Raw genomic sequence first — 25265 nt, forward strand, 5'->3', positions numbered from 1 at the left:
TGATCCGCATTTTGTTATTTAGCCATTCGCCCCAGACAACCTTTTGGTAGGTATTTCGAATTTGCAACACAAATATACGTGCAAATATGCATGTAAACATATCGTATATTATGCAGCAAAATCAGTATATACGTATCATTTTGGAGGTCATATAGGTACATTAGCAAACATATTCTTGATTTGAATTGTATTGTCGTAATAAAATCATGCAGTGTAGTTAAATACGATAAAAAATGTGCATGGGCCGCACATTGTAGGTGCAGATAAACGAAATTGAGTTTAAATAACATTCTATACGATATAATCTGTAAAATAAAATACGACTTCTGATTGTCTGGGGCTGTTTGAATCAAATCGTGTTTCCTTCAGACAATATAGTCACATCTCTGTTAATAAATTCCACGTTTTTATTGACTTGGACTAATTTTAAGTCATACGGTCAAAAATCCAGCTTACTCAATCCTCGCTTTTTCTGAACATCCTGCTATAGACAACCATTGATCACAGTCAGTCTATTTTTAAGGTAAACTTTCGAAACAGTACTGATTTTCCAATCCAATCAACTTAGTGGTTTGCTCAAACCCTTTTTATTGTACTGAACATTCTGCACCAGATAAATGATCTCATTGTCCCAACGCTGTTTATTTTTAAAGTGAACCTTCCGAATATCCTTGAAGTGGTCCTCCCAATCCAATGATTATTTAAATGTATACCTCCGTCTTACCCTTGTCTGTTGGACCTCCCGTTCCAACGATTATTCCGATGTAAACCTTCATTTATTTTCTGTTGGACCTCTCGTTCCAACTATCATTCAGATGTAGATCCTCCGTCTCATCTTTCCCTTTGCTATTAAGGAATGTATTTTTTTTCTTCATTTGCCTCAGCAATGTTTTCAGTAGAATTTCGTAATCAAACTAAACATTCAAATTGTTAATATTAAACCTGCAATTGTTTAGTTAAGCTCATTTTTAATGTGGATCTTCTGCATCTTTTTTTTATCAAATCCCTCTAGCTTTTTAAATGTGTACTTCCAATAAGGCTAGAACATGATGAATCTAGTATGGTGGGCTCAATTTGGCAAAAAGTAGACGAGGGTTGGATGCGGGGGTGGGGACAAAACGCAGCCGAAATTTGAAAGCTGCCTGTTGGCTGGCTGGGATGTCAGGTGCTCTGATTTTTTGTAAAACACGGAGTTTTGCCAATCATCAAGATATTGCTCAGACAAAGATTCCGCCTTGATTTTTGCAAACATAATCCATAAATGCGAAAAAATTCTTCCGGCTGAGTTCCGGGCTGGTAAGCAAAGCTGGAAGAATTTGGACCAATAGATGACGGTGCCAGTTTTGTCGGTAGCAGAGATCCATTACTTATAAGAGATTTATGCTTATTCAACATTTATTTATCAACAATTTATAGTAGCAGCAGAAAAGTTTTTGAATCGGATGATACACATGGCGAGGTTTGACATTCCATCGTCGAAGAAGCGGCTGGCCTTCCTGCAAGAACATCTGATCTTCATCGAGATTAAACAGCTGCTTCAGGAGGATTCCCGTCTGTTGCCTCCAGAAGATCCAATCGAGTAATCCAGATCTGATGGGTATCATTTGGGAAAACCAGGTTGAGTTTTTCGACCTTTTGAACGAAAGAACCGATGCACCTGATTGACTCGTTCTTCCAAAATACACCTACATCAACACAATACATTCATCCATAACAGTTCATACGAAGCCTTGGGGTCCGGGTATGGTGTACGCATTGCATTGGAGATTTGTCGAACCTAATAATCTAAGAATGCATGTGAGCACATACTTAGGCAGAAACTGCGGTGAATCCGTGCACCCTTGATGGATAATCAACATATATACAACATACATACATACTTTTGAACGAGGGAACCGATGAGCAGAAGGTTGGTGGAGGGGGCGGCGTCAGCGGTGACAGTTTCGTAGCATATGATGTAGCCTCGACTGCTGCTTCGATGGTGATCACCTTGAGTCCGACCTTGATGCCATCGATCGGACAAGCAACATCCGGTTTAGGGCTATGGTTGTTTGGTGCACCCTTAAATGATCTTTCCTATTTTCACGGTTAATCACAGCTATTTCGGAGCATCCGAAAAGTGCGGAGTGTATTGTAATATAAGATACTTGAAGTGTTTCGAATAAAATGAATTCATAGCATTCTGAAATAATTCCTAAATTTCTGGAAGTCTAGTTTAAATAACTAATCACTAATCACTAATCGTACTTCCACAGCCAGAACTTATGTCTGAGTCCCAAAAAATAATACAAGCGTTTAAATATTCTTCTTGTCTTTAATCATGTTTTTGATTATTTTAACATAAAAACATTAAAATTATCAAAAACATAATGTGGTTGGGCCTACCATGGAGCAGAGAACGCAAAGACATCCGGTACACAGGAACAGGAAGAAACGTGGACCACCAGTACCATACGTTTCAAATGGGCATTATCGTTGGAAGCATGCTAAGAAAAATGCTCCTTGATGAAGAAACCATGTGTAATTTAGGAAACTTCGCAAATCACCATGACCATTCTAGAGGGGCTGGAAATGATTTATTTAGTACATCGAAATCACAAAACTTTAGGAAAGAAACATTTTGAAGAATTCTTAACTTATTTTTTCTGTTTTGGATTTCAGGGTACAATCATATCTGGTCATAGACCAAGGATAAAGCGCCTTTACTCGCTCTTGAAAATAAAAAAGAGAAATGGAAAATATTAGTAGAAGATAAAACCTTCCGAGGTCTGTTTGAGCTCGAAAGGTTTTTTTAATTTACCCTTATAGTCTAAACAATGATCGATAATATAGTTCATCGCAGGCAATGGCAAAATGAATTCATATTTCGCACTAATGGAAAATTAAATAAATTAATAAATGTATGATATTATTTGTTTCCAAAATAGTTATCGTGCGCCCACTTCTTCTTCGGAATAATTCCTCGGTAGTTCTAGGTAGTGGGTGTTTATACATGTTCATTATAAAATATATCAGAAGTCGAAAAATTTCCAAACGATTTCGAACAAATTTGGCACATAACAAAATTTTTGATATCATGAGATTTAAATTTTCTATACTTCTACCGTGTTTGTAAAGGGGACTCCTATAAAAAATTTTCAAAAATATGATTGAATTCGAACAACTTTGGAACAAATTTTGTCAAAAATTGATGAATATTAGCGTGATGAGATGATTTATTGATTTGGCAAACAGGTTTTGATTTAAAGATATGGAATGTTGTATTTGAAAGACTCTTTCCATTTTAATTTGTCTGACTAAACCGATCAATATAAAATTTGGTATTTTATAGTTTTTGGTGTCCGAGATAGTTTCTAAAATATTTACAAACTGCTCTGACTTTAAGGGTGTGGAGGGGGAGGGCTCCCATACAAAATTATTAGAAATATGACACAATTCTAACAATTTTTGTAAATTACTGAGTCATTCAATGTGAAATTTGGTATGTAGCCGTTCTCAAGACCGGGAATAATACTTTCAAATCCCTCCCCTTCAATCCGAAAAAGGAGGGGCTCCTATAAAAAATTAACAAAATTGACAAAATTTCAATTATCCTCAAAGGATTTTTGTTAAAAATTCATGAACGTAAGCGTTTTGAAATAATGAGATAATTTATTAAATTAAAATATAAGTTTTTACAAAATTGGACAAAACATTGTATTGATTGACGCTTCCCATTTTATTGAATGAAAACTCTCATATCCAATAAATGTAACCTACGTATTACACTAGTTTACAGAATTTTTGAACTTAGTAAACTGAAGGTCATTTTAAATGTAAAATCGGGCACTGAATCCGAAAATGAAATTCAAAAAATCTCAGTAGAACAGTTTTTAAGTTATGCTCCAAAGATGAAATTTTGGAAAAATAAAAAAAAAGTACATGTAAATATCTCGGACTGCATAACAGTAATTTGAAATCTCTTTTTTGCATATTAAAGGAGAAAAATTTGTTATTGATCATCTGAACATCGTTTTTGCGCATCATCAATAGTATTGTTGTAATAAGTGGCTTTTTGAAAGAAAAAATGATTAAAAACGCATTTTTTTAGAGAAAATTTCGTTTGAGTGAAAGTTTTAGACTCCATGGTAACATTTAAAAAATCAGATTTGCTATTGGTCTTGAATGTGGATTCAATACAAAGATTTCAAGTGGTTATTTTTCAAAATCGGATGAAAATTGAAGAAGTTACGAGAAAAAAAAATTTTCCCTAAATTAGCACTCAGGCTACTATGATGATTACTATGCTAACCATAGCGGTAGCTATGGTTACTATGTGGTGGCTATGGGATATTCTTCAGCCTACTGTGATTAACCAAATTCGAACAGAATCAATTGTTTCAAATTTTGGCACATTTGGCTATAGTTTTACTATTATTCTTATAGTTTTGAAATTATTTTAAGGTAATAACACATTATACCATCATTCTAAATGCTTAATTAAACACTGTGTTCAGTTTTGAAAGAATATTCAAAAAGATGTTTTCCCTGCTAGCAGTTTTTTTCCAGCCATGTTTACTTTCTAAATATGACACCTATTTCGGTTTAGTTTTTTTACCCGCAACTCACACCACGTCTCAGTTCACATTATTCGTTCTGATTTTCCCACATCAGAAATATTTTGCCCGCTCGTAATGGGACCTCTTTGTATTCATCACGTCTTTATGTAGCCCGAAATTGCTCCGTCATTCTTTATGGTATAATACCTCCCGGGGGAACTTCCAGCGAGAAATAAAATCCTGGGTGGCAGCCATTTTTCAAATATGCCCGGGGCACATTTCCCGGTACCCGTTCGAGTAAAAAAAGGGAAAATACAAAAACGGACAAACGGAAGTGTGAAAACGCAGGGTTCCTTTACATTTGTATGAGTGCGGAAGCACCAAGAAAAGTAAAATCATTTTTCCCGCTGACCAACGCCGCCAATCTTACGAGTCTGAACTGAAGTGCCGATAAAAATCTGACCCATCGAAGCAAAACGGTTCTGCAGACACGCGTTCTGGACACCCAAGCCAATTTATTTTTGCGGTCATAAAAAGAGTGAGAGAAAAAAAGACCCATATCGCATACGGACATCTTGAGCACGCACGCATGTTCTATCCCGATTCGTCCAAGTCCGCAATTTTCCTCAAGATGTCCGTCCACCTCCACCACCAGACAGGGGCGCGACAATCATTCAAAAAGAATTTTTGCAGTGCCCCCTTCTTGAAGAAACCATTCGAATGGACCAGAACCAAACAACAAAGGAAGAATGACTTGAAGATTCGGCCACATTCCGGCGGCCATCAGCGTCGTTCATCTAGAAATTGTTTGGTGGAGCCCTTTGTGGGGAAACGTGAAAAATCAATCGAAATGTGTTTCTGTCGGTCATGTCGGGCTCTCTTGGTGGAGCACACCCAAGATAACACTGACAACCTTCAATGGAAACTGATTCGAGATCGGCCAGACGCACATTTTACTTGCTGAAAAGGTGCCGAATCAAGTTTTCTTCTTCCGCTTTGGCCCTCCGAAAACTGAAGAAAAACTCTTCAATACAAAGAATGTAGGGAATGAATACTCACAGTGACAGCATCTATTTTCGTCTATCTGGATTATTCTTAAAAAAAACTTGTTTTTCGGTCTACAAGGGAAGCTGATTTGCTGGGCGTAGATCGAAACTGATTAAGTTGTGCAGTTATCAAAGTCAACGAACTGACTTAGTTAAAAAACAGACCTGAAATCCTGGAATTTCTAGCTTAAATGCATTTCAAAAAGACAAAGGACACATTCCACCATGACTTGAAACCGCTTTCCAGACTTTTGTGAACTGTCGTTCTAGAAATCAACCAATTTACTTTAAAATACAAAAAAATAGGATCAAACCGCCGCAAATTGAATTTCTTTTAAAATGAATACAAAATTTGGTCATTCAAAAGTTTAAGGTATTTGTGTTGTGATCGATTACTTTTGTGACGTGAATTCACACTAGAATTTCCTGTTCTCTCTATGGAAATATGACTTAGATGTTTTGAAATGAGTTATAGAAACAAAAAAAATTACCCACAATTTGATGTGCGTAGGTTCCCAATTGAATAACGATAAGCAAAGTTATTTCTCTTCAAAGTTATTACGTGAGTTCACTCAGTTTGAACATAACCGGGTTGTGGCCTGAATTCACGTCACAAAATTTTAAGTTATTCTGAATCATTCTTTAGAGACATTAAATTTTATGAACACTTTGTAAAGTGATGTTTTGTTATTCCAATTTGTACAATCATAAATTTTCAGTATCTTTTACTAACTTTTTCCTTATTTTGACTCGCACTTGAATAGCAGCATATTGAGAAATTGTATGTTCAAATTACTGCTGTTTCTCAAATTCCTTATTAGAAAATTGATTTTTAATAATATTTTGAATATTGTTTTGAGAATCACGAACTAATTTTAAAAAAATGATCCAAATTATGGTCGATTTGTAAAAATCCAACCATCTGGAGAGTCAAAAACACTTTCAGAGTATATTTATCTTATTACATTTTACGAAAAATCGAATTTTGTGACTTGAATTCACTCATTCGTGTTGTTGAAACTCATCTAGATTTAACCTGATTTCTACGAAATTTAGTGTTTCAGAATTGTAACATCATTTTCTAAGAAGATTATTATTCATGTAGAGAAATGAATCCAACTGTGTAAGTTGAAATTTCAGGGACTAGATAAGATGAAAATTAATGTTGAAAAACATGCGAAAAAATTGGTCTTGTCTCCCGGTAGGACTTGACCCACATCTTGCGCCTCTCCGAAGCCCATGTTTTAATTTGGCGTATGAAAGTTATACTGGTCGAGTGTCGAAATCTATCGGAATGAAGGGAATTTTCTCCCACGTGATCATAATCATTTTTGAGGTCTATTTCTGATCCCAAAATTTCATCTTATGGTAGTTGAACACAAATTTGGACATTTTTTTAAGCACAGCAAGATTTGCATTGCCTTCTCATATACTGCACGGGTTGATGTGGGTTCAAGTCCTACCGGAAGACAAGGCGATTTTTTTTCGCATGTTTTTCAGCATCAACTTTCATCTTATCTAGTCCCTGAAATTTCAACTTACATAGTTGGATTTATTTCTCTACATAAAAGTTTGGCTGATTGGATATTTGAATCAAGACCCATCTCAGAGTCGCTGTTTAGTTTAAAAATCTTTATTTATTTCCAGAAAATTGATGAAGTTTTCTCGTAACAAAGGGTGTCCACGATGAAATTGCCACACTCAAAATTGATTCGCAAAATTCGAGTTTTCATCCGATTGCCATCAAATTTTCAGTGATTGAAGAATGACTATTAAGCTTCATTTTACCATTTTTCTCGTATATTATTCACAGTCCATACGCAAATGCCAGCACATTGGCCTTAACCCCGGCCATAAGATTCTGCACAACTTGCGAATCAACCGTTTTTTGCATGTAAACTAGAGTGTCCCAAATGACCCGACTTTCGAAAATGTTATGCGCTGCAGGCTAAAATTGATTCAAGGTCAAGTACAACATCCCATGCCAAATTTGGTCCAGATCGAAACACGGGAAGGGGTCGCTCAACGAGCCTGAAATTTGTATGGGATTTTGAGACATTTTGTTCGGGAGAAATTTTTTTCATCAATAACTTTGGTTCCTGTCGGCCAATTTCTTTCAAAACGGTTTTTCTTAAAGCCTAAATTATGAAAAATATTTCATCCGAAGACTGCATTTCGATAAGAGTTAAGATAAAAAAGTTATTGGGCTTCAAAAATTGGGCTAGCCTGCAGCGCATAACATTTCACTGGTTTTGAATTTCCCATTTGGGGCAGTCTAATGTAAACCCATACTTTCTTCAGCTCCTCGACTGTCTTCACTACCGTTTAAGAAAGTGGAGCTTCATAATCGCCCAGTTCCAGAAGGCCAAAACTAAGGCTGGGCTTCGAACGTTCAAGGTACAAAAGGCCCCTAATCGTGACGAAAAGCAGAACAAGTCTGCCAAACCAGGAATTTCTTCCCAAATTTGGAAATCTTCTGAGTGTGGACATGCCCCGGAACGCTGAATTTATCCTTGGCCGTAAAAAACAGGTTGCCGGGGATCTATTTGAAGTCGGCCTTCACATATATTTCGTCGTCCATCATTCAACTTTCAGCATGCTGATGATGTACAACTTCCTGGCAAGGGTTTTCTCGGACTTGTTCTGCTTCTCGTCGCGATAAGGGGCCTTTTGTACCTTGAACTGGGCGATTAGGAAGCATCGCCTTCTTAAACGACCTAAGGTAGTGAAGACATCCGAGGAACTGAAGAAAGTACGGGTTTACATGCAAAAAACAGTTGATTCACAGGTTGTGCAGAATCTTATGGCCGTGGTTAAGGCCAATGTGCTGGCATTTGCGTATGGACTGTGAATAAAATACGAGAAAAAAGGTAAAATGAAGTTTAATAGTCATTCTTCAATCTCTGAAAATTTTATGGCAATCGGATGAAAACTCGAATTTTGCGAATCAATTTGTATGTGGCAATTTTATCGTGGACACCCTTCATTCAAAAATTTCTTTTATTCGTGACGTGAATTCGAATTATTTGCGACTGTTTTTAATTGCTTTTAGGAACAACTGCATTGAATATAAATGAATTCTATTTTTTAGGAAATGAAGCAGTATTTGTTGGCTTCAAAACGTATTATACATTTTTCGAAAAAAAAAATCAATCCATTAATATTTTTTAAATTATTTTGTAAAAGTTATCAACATTTACACTTTTTCCATAAAAATTATTATTTTCTAAATAATATAGAACACAGGGCCGGATTAAGTTATCGGTGGGCCAGGGGCAATTTTTCTCGGAGGGCCCTATGAATCGATTTTTTCCCACAAGCTATCTCAGAGAACTCATATTTGAGTTCAACATATTGCCTTCGAATAACCATAAAGTCACGTTTCCGGTATCTTAAAACAATAATTGTTAAACCGTGAAAACATCGTGAAACTTTTAATCAACTAATCGGAAATGTAAACTTTGATTAGAGCTGTTAAATGCAAAACTCAATTCACAATCTTTTTAATAACCCACTAAAATTCTCTGTTTCGGAAAAAACAAGTAAATGTTGTTTGACACCGAATATTCGGCGCCGAATACCGCCAAAAAACCGTTAAGCCGAATATTCTCACCGAATAGTTGAGCTAAGTATTCGGCCGAATACGCCGAATAGGCCGAATATTTATTATTTAAAATTTATACAAAAACAGACTTCTCAATTTTTTCAACTGATGTAGAAAAATTTATTAAATATCCAAATGTAACGTTGAAAAACCTTCAAAATCATCAAAAACTTAGGGTTTCAGTTAATCATTTTTCATGTATTTTTCATTGTAGATAGCTTTATACTTTGATTATGTTTTATTCCAAATTTTCTTGATATATCCAGGCTTGCTCATAAACCAAGTAAAGAATTCGAAAAAAGTTAAATCTTACCGGGATGGCCACATATTTTTTAAAATTTCCGGATTTTATGCGGGTTTATTCAGCTAAATCACATTTAAAAATTAAATACTTATCTCTTTGAAAATTTTTAAATTTTCTGTAACAGAACGATTTTTTAGAGAAGATTTATTCGTTAGATACGATTTGAATACTGCTGTTGTAATACGATGATAACTTTTTATTTCAAGTATTTTTATTTCTTTTTCCTCTTATATTGTTGAGTAGAATGCCAAGTTTCTGTTCAGATTTTTTCTTTTTTTCGAAGTTTTTCAAAACATCGTTCAGACTCGGCCGTGTGGATACGTGTCGTAGAAAATATTGTATGCTTAAGGTTGAAGTCCATCATTCATGACATCTAGCTAAATCTAGACGTTCATCTTATTCGATATAAAAAAAAGCAATTTCAAATAGCTTAAAACCTGTTTAGACATTTTTTGTCCCAAATTTTACCGGAATCCAATCTCTTTTGTAATAAACGTCCTAGAAGCGATAAAGCATCTCATGTCTATTCAGCTAATGGTGACATTTTGAAAATCAAAGAGACCTCTACTTTAAAAAGATCTGGATACTGGATCTGGTTGGAAATGGCAGGAATAGAAGATTTCTATTAGAAATAGCTGTACAAATGGAAGTAATTCAATTGAAAACTCAACAGAACATTCGACCGAATATTCGGCCGAATAGTTGAAAAGGTCAATATTCGGTATTCGGCCGTTCGCCGAATACCACTATTCGGTACATCTCTACTTAGAATCCAAAATATATTACATGGAGATACAGATATGAAAGTTAAAAAAAAAAACTTAATAACATAAATTAGATTTTATTTAGAACTATAATTCAGTGACTTAAATTTAAATAATAATTTCAATTCAAATTCAGACACGAATGCCATAGGGATGATAAACTGTCGTTAATAAAAAAAATAAAGACAAGACTTCAGAAACAAATAAAATTTAAATAATTAATTGAGAATCAAAGCTGCATTCAGCACCAAAACCAGATTTGAAAATCGAAAAATTCTTTACTAAAATGTTTATAAATTCTAAATATATTCAAGACACATAAAACGCGTGGATCTAATGTGCTTAAAATTTTACATGGCGTAATGGCGCTTACAATTTTAAATTAAGAAAAATATTCTCATCAAATCTAAAATTGGAAAACAGAAACTTTTCTGAAAAAGTTCTTTTTAATGTGACAAAAGTTGAAAACAGAAATTCTAAATGGTGATTAGATGTTTAAAACACGGAATCAGTAATCCAGAAATTCAGTAATTAAAAATTCAGATAAGAAATCCAAATAAGTTAAGTACCTTCGAAAATGATCTCGAGCTCTCAATACTCAGAAAAATCATGAAACTGAAGAAACAAAACTAGACTTGAGAATCTCAAATTTCAATGAATCTAATCTACATATGCCTTGAAAACTAGTGAAGACAAGATTAAAAAAAATGAAATTTATTTTAATAGAATCACAAATGAAAATTCGCACTTACACTACGAAAGTGCTTTTTATGATGAACATAATTTGAGAATAAATGGTCAATTAGCAAATGATTTGCTGAATTCAGGATATTTTACTTTATAAAATAGAATAACCTCAGAATCAAGACTATAAGATTTTGGTTCTATCATTTGGACAGTTTTCAATTTGAATTTCGAATCTTATACAGCATTTAGAATAGAAATTCAAAAGAGAAACTCGGTAACCTATTGCACAAATTTTAGCAACTACAATAGTTTTTTTTCATTCTTGTTTTTTTTTTCTACGAATTGATTTTCGAAAAGAGGGTGCATTCATTAATTTTGCATTATTTATACTCATACTAATCCAATCTTTTTGAAGTATGCGAATGATATTCATTGTTTTTTTTTCGCCCTCATTTATTTTATTTCATTTTTTTTTTTAATTTTAATGACACCTGATTTTACCCGGAAATTGTCCGGTCAACAATTTGGAGTATTTATTAAAAAAGTCTTTTATTTTATTTAAGTAAAACATAAAGCTTTCTATAACTTGCATATTTATGAAGTCCTCACAAATAATGTATGTAAGTTTTCATTTATCTTGTAATTTTACGTGACGTTTACACTAAATGAAAATGAAAAGTGGTTTTTTTCTACACCTTCTTTCTCCAAAAACTAATAATGACTGTTATCAATTCAAATTTCGAAAACGTTAAGAAAATGTGATTCCAGCCACCGTGGAATCCGAAACAGTTTTTTGAATGTGACGAAAACAAATGAAAATCAAACCTAATGTTTGATTAGCTGGAACCTCTTAAAATATATTTCTGATTCAATAATTGGGGGTAAACGAAGTACCGTCAACTGGGGCAACATGCAACAATTTACAACTTCAATGGCTTCTAAAATCTTAATGCCTACATATAATCATACCTCTTGTACGCCAAAAGTTTTAAGGTTAATGGGACATCAAATTGATGTAGTCAGAGAAATTATTGGTTTTACCAGTTATTTTTAAATTTTCAAAAATATGCCATTTTCACCCTACTAAGAAAATTGGGTGAGTTGCAACACACTCTGTTCTTAATGAAAAATCAAGTGAAAACGTTTGAAAATTTATAGTTTTTGATACATTTGTGATGTCATAAAGCATAAAGCACCAATTCCAGAAATTTTTGGTTTGCTTCGAATTAAATTTTACATTTTTCTATCAAAAATGTTTTTAAGGAAAAGTGTAAATTTACTGCATACATTTCGGGATAAAAAATACTTCGAATATTCTATAAGCTTAAATCATGAAAATAAATCTTAGGATTGATGAAATTTGAATATAAACAAACACATAATGCAAATCAATCATACCCCAGCATATTTAAACGAGGTTTATGACGTTTAGTTCGGGTTTTCATTTTTTTTTTGCATTTCGCCCCAGACAGGTTAGTGAATTATAAAAATATTTATTCAAAAAAAAAAATTGGAGATCGTCCGAAAAATATTTTCACATCAACAGTGCTGGTATAGGATAATGAAAGCAACATAAAGTTTGTAGGTGATATCATTAAACCAATCCGTCATACTGGGTAAAGTTTTTTACGCCATCGAAAAATGTAAAAAATTGTACATCTATTGCTCGATTTTTTAATTTTTTTTTAAGATAATCAAAATCTTTTAAAACTCTTTCACGATGTTAAAAAATATGTCATCATCAATTTGTTATCATTCAATGATAACTTTATTACAGTATATTGAAATAAAAATTGAGTGAGTGTTGTGGTATACAAATGTTGTATCTAACCCTGCTTTTGCATGATGCCTCGTTTGACGGTATTATTTATTTTAGGGTAAGCATTAAAGATTCCCTGCATTTTTTTGGGAATGCCCAAGTTTTCAAAGTAACAGTGGATAAGTAAAGCAATCAATGGTTGGCAGAAAGTTGTTAAAAAAGGTGTTTTTTCTGGCTTTCCTCTTGAATTTTCTTCGATTTATCACTAGATTCTGCTTGAATTTTGTGTTGAAAAACTCGAGATCAGGGAGTCCTCTATAGTGGTATAATACCATTTATCTAGTTTTTTCCCCTTTATTTCTAGAACTTTAAGTGAGTAGTATAGTTAAAGTAATGTTGAACTATTTTTCTTCCTCGGGGGCCGAACAATATAAAAAATCTTATGGAATTTATATAAAAAAAGCGTTAGAATTGTGGAAATCCAAATTAATAATTTTTTTCATTTTATGTATAATAATGAAGAAAATGGAACAATGAAAAAAATTGCCAATAATACTCCACTCTCCCGTACTATATTTTTTTTAAAAAAGTAATGAGATAAAATCGATTAAAAATGTACATTTTTTAAAGTTTTGGTATTATCTTCACTTAAAATATAAAACTTCATTAAATGATCTGACGAAAGGCACAAAGACATATCACAGTTATCTCACAATGTGGAATGAACAGTGGAAAAATAATTTTACGTTTTTTTTGCTTTATCAAAACGATAATTAATTAAAAACTTTGTTGTTGCCAGGGTTGAAGATTTTTTGACGTTCAATCTACTGAAAAAAAAAATTGCATTGAGTTTGATTGAGAATACATAAATTTCTTATTTTATTTGAAACATCCCATAGTTTTTAATTTATTATTTATTATTCTTAGTTGACATGTTCTGTTGCAATGTTGAAAATTTATAAAAAAAAGCACTGATAATCGTTGATAAGAATAGTAGGAAAAAAGGGGACTACATTTCATTTCCTGCGCATTGCTAAACTGAAATACCAAACCCAGACAAAAAAAATATGACCATTCAAGCATTTTTCCATTCCGCAAACATTTCGTTTTCTGTGTCATTCGACTCACACAAACTTTGCATTCCCATCGTTGCTCGTCGCTTTTTGTGAGCCTTTCTTGGGAAGTGAGGATGCTTTTCCAGCATCCTGCCAGGCAGCCAGCCAGCGATTTCCCTTGCTTCCGACACATCCATTCACACAATCCGGGAAGCTGCTCAATCGTCACTTTCATGTAACCTTTTTTTCCCTCTCGCTAACTTGCTCCGCACCAATTCTAGTGTGCTACATTCAAGGAAATAAAAAATATCCCGGTAACATCCACCCTCTCAAATGGAACAGAAGTAGCGGGAAAAAAATCTCGGAACAGAGCGAGAAAATGGAAGATGTACGACAACTTTTGTGTCTTCGATGTGTTTTTTTTCTGTTCCTAGTCTCGCTTTTCAATTTCATCATCCTGAAAACGGTTCGAATCTGGGGTACTTTCATTTCCGCCAATGCGTCCCCCATTTTTTGCTGTAACACCCAGAGAGAGAGAAAAACTCCCCCACGTATCCTGCGAATCCTCCTGTTCTGACTTCCTTCTTCTGAGGGTGCCCCCATTCAGCATTAGCAGTGAGGCCTCTTATTTGTTACCAGCTTAACAAAGCCACCGTCTAGAGGCTTCAAAAACGACGAACGTTGGAAAGAAATACAAAACGAACTTTGCTTAAGCTTTTCACGTTCCCGTGAAGGAAAAAAGAAACACCATTCCTCGCGCCCGGTATGGATTACTGTAATGTAATTCATACTTAGAGGACGACGACGCGACGAGCAGAGCAAAAAGGATCATAACGTGCTTATTTTTCTAAATTTTTAAGTCTGCCCATAGATTATGCCGACTCAATCGACAAAATTCGTGGAAATTGTACTATTGAAGGATTCTTTGTTGATAATTCGAAAAAAAAATATGAAAATAATAGAACTTAAAAATAAATTCGCAATTTTGAGATTTTCTCCATGCTTAATAAAACTTCTTGACCACTTAAATTGATTTTAGTGACTTTACGATTCTTATGAATTTCAACTCATAGATTCACTGAGAAACGTCTATCACTGATAAAAATGATCAATGTTCTGCCTTGAATTCTCAAAATAATAAACGTTGCCATAGAAATTAATTTTATGCTATTTATCTTCTGTGTTACCGAATACCACTTTTATTTATTTTTTTTTTTTTATGAAATTTGAATTTTTTTTTCTGCATATCATCTCATCTTTAAATTTCTTCCCACCACTATTCTCAATAGAATCTTTTATTTACTGATTTTTTTCTCCAATACAAAAATATATTTCTAAAAAAATCTTCATATCAGTTCATTCCATTCAACAAAAGCCTTCCAAATGTTAAAAAAAATATCTTCTTATTCTTCATCCAATTCGAAAATATTCTAAGCAGCCAATTCCATCTTTTTACCGGTTGGCCAAATCAAAACAAATAATCAACAAAAGCTGCCTTAAAAATTTACGCTTCCAAAGCCATTCCATCTTTTTTCACCGGAAGGCCAAATCAAATAAAAAAAAATCAACAACAGTTGAATCATTCAACCAAGTAGGCTCACAACACAACAGAGTCAACAACAGCAGCCATAAAAATCCGTGAACCCTCAGCCAATTCCGTCTTACACCACCGGAAGGCCAAAGCAAAATAAACAATCAGCAGCAACAGCCTTAAAAATCTGCGCTCCCTAAGCCAATTCCGTCTTTTTCCACCGGAAGGCCAAATCAAACCACACAATCAGCAGCAACAGCCTTAAAATTTCGCGATTCTTAAGCCAATCCCGTCATTTTTTACCGGTTGGCTAAATCAAAACAAACAATCAGCAGAAGCTGCCTTAATCATCTACGCTTCCGAAGCCAATTCCGTCTTTTCCACCGGAAGGTCAAATAAACACAATCCACTGGCAGCAGCAGCCTTAAAAATCTGTACTTCCTAAGCCATTCCGCCTTTTGCCACCGAAAGGTCAAGTCAAAGCAAACAATCAGCTTCAATAGTTTTAAAATTCAGCGCTTTCCAAGCCAATTCCGTCTTTTTTCACCGGATGGTCAAATCAAAGCAATCAATCAGCAGAAGCTGCCTTAAAAATCTACGCTTCCAAAGCAATTCTGTTTTTTTCCACCGGAAGACCAAACAAACGAACAAAAATTGCAGCAGCAGCCTTAAAAATTTGCACTTTCTAAGCCACCGGAAGGCCAAATCAAAATTAACAATCAGCAGCAATAGTCTTAAAAATCTGCGCTTACTGAGGAAATTTCGTCTTTTCCACCGGGAGGCCAAATAAAAACAAACGATCATAGCAGCAGCTCTAAAAATCTTTGCTTGCTAAGTCCATCCGTCTTTTTTTCACCGGGAAGCCAAATCAAAACAAACGATCAGCAGCAGCCTTAAAACTCTGCGCTTCCTAAGCCTATTCCTTCTTTTTCTACCGGAAAGCCAAGTAAAAATAAACAATCAGCAGCAACAGCCTCAAAAATCTGCGCTTTCAAAGCCATTCCGTCTTTTTCCACCGGAAGGACAAAAACGATCATTGCAGCATCGGGATGAATAAGCCACAGATGCTTAAAATCCCTCGAGAAAAAAAAAAAAAAAGATCATTGCAGCAGCTATATAGTATATACGAACAGGGTGTGCGCGAAATGTTTTTGAAGGCCGACCACAGTGCGCGGGAATTGCGAAGCGGTTCATCACTGGTAAAAAACTTCGGTATTTTGCAAAAAATCAATACCCGTGAATAAATCTTTATAAATTAGTTTGCGGAATCCGCGTTAATTCCAGAAAACCGCGTAAAAAAGACCTTGCGAATTCCAGGACAGCGGATACAAGACCGCAGGGGATATGAAGATGAAACTTAAGGAAATGAAAACACGGTGCCAGGATCTTGTGAGAACGTCGGAAAAAAGATTGTTGACGCCATAATGAAATCAAAAATGACGGCTTCCACTTAGCTTTGAAATGCATTAAATGGCAAAATTGCATGGAACACCCACAGCATGGGTATAGGGTAAGGTTGCCAGATTTTTTTTCAGCACGTACCCGTTCCGGACAAATCCGAGAAATTTCATTTTAAAAACCTGGCAAAATTCAAGCATTTGATTCCGAAATATCGACCTAAAATCCGGGCAATATCCTAGTAAATTCGGTCAAAATCCAGGAATTACTAAACACAAATCATGAAAAAAACTTGAAAACTTTTTTATTTGCAATTTTAAAATCATATTTTTGGCTTTAAAAAATCGGTTCATGATATTTTTTATAAAACTAGCTCAAAAGATTTCTTTTAGAGTGTATAAAATAAAATGTTTACTACACAATATGTTTTTTTTGTTAAACCGGGCAATCTGGAAACCTAAGTATAAGGCAAGATTGCCGAAATCCCAGAATAATCTATAACCTCACCGAATTTTGAGGAATTTTCATCACAGATCGATTGTCGCAGAGTACAGAATTTTTAAAATATTCATATTTTTCGCAGATTTTTTTATACGTATTACCAAAATTATAATTTTTATATCAACATAATTTAAGATTTTTTTAATATGTTAATATTAAACATAATAATATTGGTAACTTTAGTTGATTTTATCACGTAAAATGTAAAAATAATCTTTATTTTTCATGACTTTTCAAAGACATTTATGGTTATTGCATCACAGAAACCAGCACAGAATTTTTGGCTACTACCACAGAAAATCGGATTTTTATTTCGCAGAAACACAGAATTTTTTTTAGGCAACCTTGGTATGTCCTTTAAATAAACATTCGGGAACTGTTCAGAGGTTTATTACATACCCAAAGGCGCTTATCGCACTCACTGATTATAACGATTCAAGGATGCCTTTATGAAAATGGGATATTTAAGTAAGTTGTTGTAAGTTGTATTTCTTTCGTTTTTCTGTTATATGATGTGGGGCACATGCTTCATAAGCTGGAACAATTAAGTTTATTTCAATGATAAAATGTCTCTTAAATAAAAAGAGTATATTTCGCAAAAATCAAAAAGGACGGTACAATCATTGCCTGATAGAAAAAAATACTTGAACTCTTCAAAGACTTCGTAAGGTATCCCTAGTATTGAATGAAAGGACTCGATTAGTAGACATCGAACTTCTTCAACTGTCTGACGCTATGATATGCCATCTTGAATTCCAATATGACAACTTCTGCTGAACTGAAAATCGCATGAAAAAAATCTAAGAAAATTATGACAAAAATATAACAAATTTATGAAAAATAATGCCAATATTATGACAAAACATCAACAAAATATGACAAATGTGATAAAAATAGGACAAATTATGAAAAAAATATGAGAAAAAAATTGACAGTAAAATGAAGAGTATCTCAAAATAATGACAAAAATAAAAACTATGACAAAACCTTGACAACATTATGGAAAACATGAAAATTGTGATGAAAATATGAAAACAAAAACACAAAAAATTACAAAAATGACAAAATTCAGCAATAAAATTAAAGAAATCTGACAAAAATATTACAAATGTGATTAAAATATGAAAATAATATGACAAAGTTATGTCAAAAATATGATAAAAATATAACAAAAAATGTGACAAACATATGGCAAAAATGAAACCAAATTATGACAAAAATGGACAAAGCTAAGTTACAGTTCTGACAGATTTTTGTCTTTTTTTATTATCAATTTTTGTCATTATTTCATTTGTTGCATTTTTGTCATAGTTCTGTAAGATTTTTTTTTATTTGATTGTCATATTTTTTTTCATAGTTTTGTCTTTTTGTATCAATTGTAGTAGTTTTAACCTCTTCATGTCAATCACGACTTATATCAACGATGCAGCTGGCGAAAAGTGATTGAAAAACTTATCCGATATAACTGTATTCAATGTTTACTCTTGTATTCGAACTCACGAACATTGGCTCAGGAGGAAACTGACTTCCCAACTGAGCTACGTATTTCACATGCTCATAGGTTTGACTAAATTTTGTCTTTATTGTGTCATATTTTTTTGCATCTGTCATATTTTGTAACAAATTTTTTTATTTTTTTTTTTCGATTTACTGATATATTTTTTTAAATTTTGTTATCTCATTATGTCGCTATTCTGAAATTTTTTGTCAGAATTTCGTTATATTTTTATCCCATTCTTCATAATTTTGCTAAATTTTGGTCTTATTTTTGTCATTGTTTTGACAGGCTTTTGTCCTATTATAGCACATTTGTCATATTTTTGTCATTTTGAAGCCAAATTTTAAGCATACTTTGACCCCTTTGTCATAATTTTTCCATAGTTTCATCATATGATTGTCAGATTTTGTGATTTGCTTTTCAAACTTTGCTATTATGATGTCATTATTACGCGGCTAGCGAACGGTAGACAATGTGCAACTTGAGACCCCATACACCCAACCTTCGGGTAGTGGTCATATCACCTCTTGTCTGCAACTCCGATTCTCTACCTCCCCGTGGTGCTAGCTGGGGTGCGAGCAACCTTAGCGGAGATCGGGTACCCAACCCCGGTGGATGCTTTGGTCGCATGCGTACTGAGTTAGGGGGCTTCGTACGCGCCTGTTCTCCATGGCAGGGGCGGCGTGCGGAGTGCAACAACGTCCCGGTGGTGTTCGGGACCCAAAACAGCAACATCACGACGGTCCTCCTGCGAGATAGTGGGGTTAGCTGCGGGCCTTGCGAGCCTGTGACTACAAAAAAACATAAGCAACGAACAACGAACAACAAATTTCGGATGGAAATCGGCAAAGACCCACGCGACGAAAAGGGACTAGCGATTGGAAACTTGGAACATGGAACTGCCGATCTCTAAATTTTGTGGGCAGCACCCACGTGCTCTCCAACGAATTGAAGAGCCGCAAATTCGACATCGTAGCACTGCAGGAGGTATGCTGGAAGGACTCCACGGTACGAACATACCCAGATGGTCGTGCCATCTACCAGAGCTGCGGCAACACACACGAGCTTGGAACAGCTTTTATAGTGATTGGAAAGATGCAAAAGCGCGTGATCGGGTGGTGGCCGATCAACACACGAATGTGCCGGTTGAGAATCAAGGGCCGGTTCTTCAACATCAGCATCATCAACGTGCACAGCCCTCACCTCGGAAGTACCGGTGACGACAAAGACGAATTTTACGCGCAGCTGGAGCGTGAATACGACCGTTGCCCAAAACATGATATCAAGATCGTCATCGGGGATTTCAATGCTCAGGTCGGCCAGGAGGAGGAATTCAAACCGACAATTGGAAGGTTCAGTGCGCACCAGCTGACCCACGAAAACGGCCTCAGACTGATAGATTTCGCCGCCTCCAAACGAATGGCCGTACCTAGTACCTTTTTCCAGCACCGCCTCCCACACAAGTACACCTGGAGATCACCGTACCAAACGCAATCACAGATCGACCACGTTTTGATTGACAGCCGGCACTTCTCGGACATCATCGACGTCAGATCCTGCCGAGGCGCCAACATCCAGTCAGACCATTATCTGATGATGGTGAAGATGCGCCCAAAACTCTCCGTAGCGAACAACACACGCAACCGGCGCCCGCCTCGGTTAAATATCGCGCGACTGAAGCAACCTGAGGTCGCGGCAGACTACGCGCAATCGGTCGAAGCAGCGCTGCCGGCAGAGGGCGAGCTTGATGAAGCCCCTCTCGAGGACTGTTGGGATACCATCAAGACAGCCATCAACAGTGCTGCGGAGAATGTCATCGGTTATGTGGAGCGAACTCGACGGAACGACTGGTTCGACGAAGAGTGTAGAAGGGTGATGGACGAAGAGAACACCGCGCGGGCGGCAGTCGTGCAAAGAGGCACCCGTCGAAATGTGGAAAATCACCGACAGCGGAAACGGCAGCGAGTCCGAATTTTCCAGGAGAAAAAGCGCCGCCTGGAGGAGGAGGAGCTCGAGGAGCTGGAGCAGCTGCATCGTTCCCAAGAAACCCGAAAGTTCTAACAGAAACTCAACGCATCCCGCAAAGGCTTCGTGCCGCAAGCCGAAATGTGCCGGGATAAGGACGGAGGCATCCTGACGGACAATCGTGAGGTGATCAAAAGGTGGAAGCAGCACGACGAACACCTGAACGGCGCACATGCAGGAGATCAAGACGGTGGGGGAAGGTACATCGCCGGCGTAGCCAACGACGAAGAGGAGCCACTCCCAACGATGAGTGAAGTTAAGGAAACCATTCGCCAGCTGAATAGAAACAAGTCGGCTGGAAAGGATGGCATCGCAGCTGAACTCATCAAAATGGGCCCGGACAAGTTGGCCGATTGCCTACACCGGTTGATAGTCCGGGTCTGGGACATAGAACAGCTACCGGAGGAGTGGAAGGAGGGGGTAATATGCCCCATCTACAAGAAGGGCGAAAAATTGGACTGTGAGAACTACCGAGCGATCACTGTCCTCAATGCCGCCTACAAAGTGCTGTCCCGAATCCTACTCCGCCGCCTAGCGCCACAAGCAAACAGATTCGTGGGAAGTCATCAGGCCGGCTTCATGGAGGGACGGTCAACGACGTATTAATTCCATACAAACCAAAAAGTTCAAATTTACTCATGTAAACGTTACTTAAAAGTTTTGCAAAAATCATGGATGAGTTTTGAAGCTTTTTAGACCCCAGGGTTTGAGAATTTCATAAATGACCTCAAATCGACTCAGTCTATTCCCATTGTCATAGTTTTTTTTTAGATTTGTCGTTCGATTGTCGAATTTTTGTTATAGTTTTGTCATCACTTTTCAACAGTTTTTTTTTCAGTGCTTAGTTTTCTACATTTTTTGTTAAATTTTTGTCAGACAGTCATTTTCTGGCTACTTTTAGAGCCCTTTTGCTAAATACTCATATTGTGCGGGGTTCATGCTATAATCAGTTATTTACAACGCTTTGAAGTTAAGTGGATGCCTTGGATCTTGGATTTCAAGATGGCGTCGGACAGCATAAATCACCGATATTGTGGGGGTTTCATGTGCTTTTCAGTCCCTTTTTTAAGTTTAGCGGAAGCCGCCATACTGGATTTCAAAAGGTGGTCAACCCGGTGAAAAAACTGATTAGCTCGGGAAGCGCAGACTTTAGGACTGCTACTGCTTTTTGCTAGTTTCTGATTCGGCTTCCGGTGGAAAGACGATTTGGCTCAGGTACCGCAGAATTTTAAGGCTGCTGCTAAGGTTGTTTGTTCATGATTTTGCCTCTGGTGGAAAGACGGATTGGCTCAAGGAGCGCATCTCCGCAGTTGCGTCATAACAATAAAGGTTATGATCAACCTGTATTACAAAAATTCTCATAGAATTTTACTAAATTTGGAAAAATCATCGCAAACTTCGTATAACCAATACAAATAAAGTTTAATAATAGAAAACCTTCTACCAGATTTTTTTTACCAAAATTAAGTTATAAGCATTTCAAAAGGTTAAATTTTTCTTACCCCTTAATTTTTTGCACCACTTTGAAATTCTCACGCATTAAAGAAAATTTTTTTAAAGAACAAAACAGGAATAAATCTGCAAACCAAAAAACTTGTTGCTATAAATAAAACAAGTCATTTTCAAATGAGGTTTTTTTTTATTATCTCAACAAAATTGTGCCGACTGTTGGTAACCCGGTTGTTTTTTCTTGCATTTGATAGATGATGATCATTTCATCAAAACATTCCAACGCTCTACAATTAATAACTTTCTTGTCAAAATAGGATATTTCTGAAATTAGACGTAAAATCTGTCAGGGTCGCTAGTTTCTTTTCATGAGAAAAAGGATGTTCTGTTTGGGGCGTGATTATAACTATTTTCTCACTACTTCTATCGCTTTGCAGTCGTCGACAAAATTGAATTTTCCAGTAAGTTCCTCAAATTGAAAAGACAATTGCTTGCGTGAGAACAAAATTTTCATGATTAACAAAAAAGTGACCTTTTTCAAACAAAGTTTTGAATTTTTTTATACAAAAACTCAAGTTAAAAAGACGGTTCCTATATGTGCCTATATCTCATTTTTAAAATCTGCAAAAATTCTGTCGTTCGTTTTGACCATAAAGGGATCCAAGGGTTTTTGAACTTCGACACATAAACAGTCGATTACAACTTTGTAAAATCTATTTTAAATCTTACGCATCATACTTGTTCCTTATTTAAAAGAATCAGCAGCGTGGCAATCGTTCAATTCGAATTATATTTATCGTTGAAGTAATGCTATGACATTCAAGCTTAATCGTCGAAAATAATCAAGTTCATTGTACAAACTTCGAATTTTCTTCAATATCATTACCTACTTAGCAAGTTACCCAAATGAAATCTTAATTTGATTCTTACTTTAAATTCTTAACGTTAATCAAGTGTCAACGATTTTAATTTAATTTCCACTTCAAATTTCAAAAGAAAGTATCTTCATCCTGTTTTGAATCAGTATTCAAAATCGATGATTTTCAGGTACCTACAGGTAAAAAAATGTAAAAGAAAATAACTTTTTCAGTTGAACATTTGAGAAACCTTTTCATTGAAACACCGAACCTTATCAATTGATTCATCTCCATTCTCTGAAAGGAAAAACAGCCTGTATTCTAATCATTCAATCTAGTGACGCCAACATGGCACCACTAAGGTGTATTATCCATCAGTTTCGGAAGACTGATGAGGAGGAAACCTGGTGGTTGATGGCGAGAACAAAAATTGATGTATTGATTCCGGAACAGGAAGTTTTTCACCCAGAGCCGAGAACGGAAGGGCAAGGGATTTCCACGTGGCAGAAGATTGACGGAAGGGCGCTCCGGGCCACAAACTTATAGTAGGGCTTGAAGCTGATTAAATTCTGTACACGACTCCGGCCACTACCGGCTTAGGATAATACCTTCTGAATCAAATTAGAAGAAATCACCGTGGGTTTTATGAGAAAAATTAACTTAAAACTTTGGTAAAAACAACGGAAAAGAAAATTTATTCCAAGAAACACAGAACACTTAAAGATTTTCTAAAACAAAAAGAAAAAATTATAAAAACTTCTTAAAGTGTAAATTCCATTTTCCGCCCAACCCTAAAATCTGTACAGATTTCACAACAAGATAGCAATCGATCGATCCATCTGGGTATTATTTTAATGAAATTGACCTGAAGATTGGATGATTCACTCCCGAGAAGCCTTAAGGGTGTGTTGATAAATGAAAAATTAGTGAGCAGAAAACAAAAAGGGAAAAAATACCACTTGCTTGGAAAGATGAAAGGTTGGAAGAAAGAAAACTCAAACTCACCTTTTGATAATAATGGGTTCTGACTTTTCATTCCTCCTCCGGCGCCAGAAAAGTTTCCCTTTCTTGATGAATTATTGACACCGATCGGCTGCTTTCACTAGAATTTTGCTCTGTTTTCCTTCCGGATTTTTTTCGTAAGTCAAAACAAGAAGAATGACTTGTTTTTTTTTTCGATTTTCTTTCTTTCGATCAAAACACTTTTGATTAGCACTTTTAAAATCCGTGTGACTTTCTCGAATGAATTAGGCAGTGATTAGATTTTAAGATTTTTTTTTCCTTTTCCAAGAAGCTTAAATTTTAGAACTTTAATTGCTTACTAATTTTACATCAGCTATCGCTTGAACTACATTCAAAGATCTATTTTTTCTATCGAGAAATCTAGTGAACTATAACTTTTTTCGCTAAAAATTAACAGGGTTATATTATTTAAATTTTGTTTGATTGATTAACTTTTTCTTCTATCAGCATAATATTATTTGCATGTTTCTATTTTTTTTGCTTTTTATGAACACTAAGAAGATTTCACAGGTCTTCTGAACGATGATTTAACACTTAATAGAAGTTGAGAATCTGAAAAAGAAACAAAAATGAGAGTTAGTCGCAATAATTTAATTTCTTTGGAAAAAGGTAAATATCACCAAAGGTATAATGTTGCAAGGGTTAGAGCTTTAATTAGGCTGTTCAAAAAAAGGCAAAAATCCAAGTTCTAAAAATAATAAAATAAGCCCTAAAATTGTGAACTTTCCAATAGAATAAATAAGGAGCAGTTGAAAAGAAAAAAAGAGTAGACTAAAAAAAAGAAAAAGGAAAAAATGAGTAAAGAAGATCAGAATAGAGTAAAGCCGAATAAAAAACAAAAATATCGAATGACAAAATTTAAAAAAAAAAATGACAAAAATGACAAAAATGACAAAAATGACAAAAATGACAAAAATGACAAAAATGACAAAAATGACAAAAATGACAAAAATGACAAAAATGACAAAAATGACAAAAATGACAAAAATGACAAAAATGACAAAAATGACAAAAATGACAAAAATGACAAAAATGACAAAAATGACAAAAATGACAAAAATGACAAAAATGACAAAAATGACAAAAATGACAAAAATGACAAAAATGACAAAAATGACAAAAATGACAAAAATGACAAAAATGACAAAAATGACAAAAATGACAAAAATGACAAAAATGACAAAAATGACAAAAATGACAAAAATGACAAAAATGACAAAAATGAC

At 35.3% G+C, this 25265-nt stretch overlaps 1 protein-coding gene across 2 annotated transcripts in view; it reads right to left on the reverse strand.

Annotated features, from left to right (window-relative positions):
• LOC129756799 (uncharacterized) overlaps window positions 1-24574 on the reverse strand; it is a 510097-nt gene extending 485523 nt beyond the window's left edge. For both annotated transcript variants that reach the window (XM_055753824.1, XM_055753823.1), the window contains exon 1: window positions 24022-24574. In XM_055753824.1, the coding sequence (XP_055609799.1) occupies window positions 24022-24052 (31 nt within the window). In that variant the 5' untranslated portion in view covers window positions 24053-24574. The remainder of the gene's footprint in view (window positions 1-24021) is intronic.
• Between the last annotated feature and the right edge of the window lie 691 nt (window positions 24575-25265).

Source organism: Uranotaenia lowii, chromosome 3 (genome assembly GCF_029784155.1).
Source record: "Uranotaenia lowii strain MFRU-FL chromosome 3, ASM2978415v1, whole genome shotgun sequence".
Classification (NCBI taxonomy): domain Eukaryota; kingdom Metazoa; phylum Arthropoda; class Insecta; order Diptera; family Culicidae; genus Uranotaenia; species Uranotaenia lowii.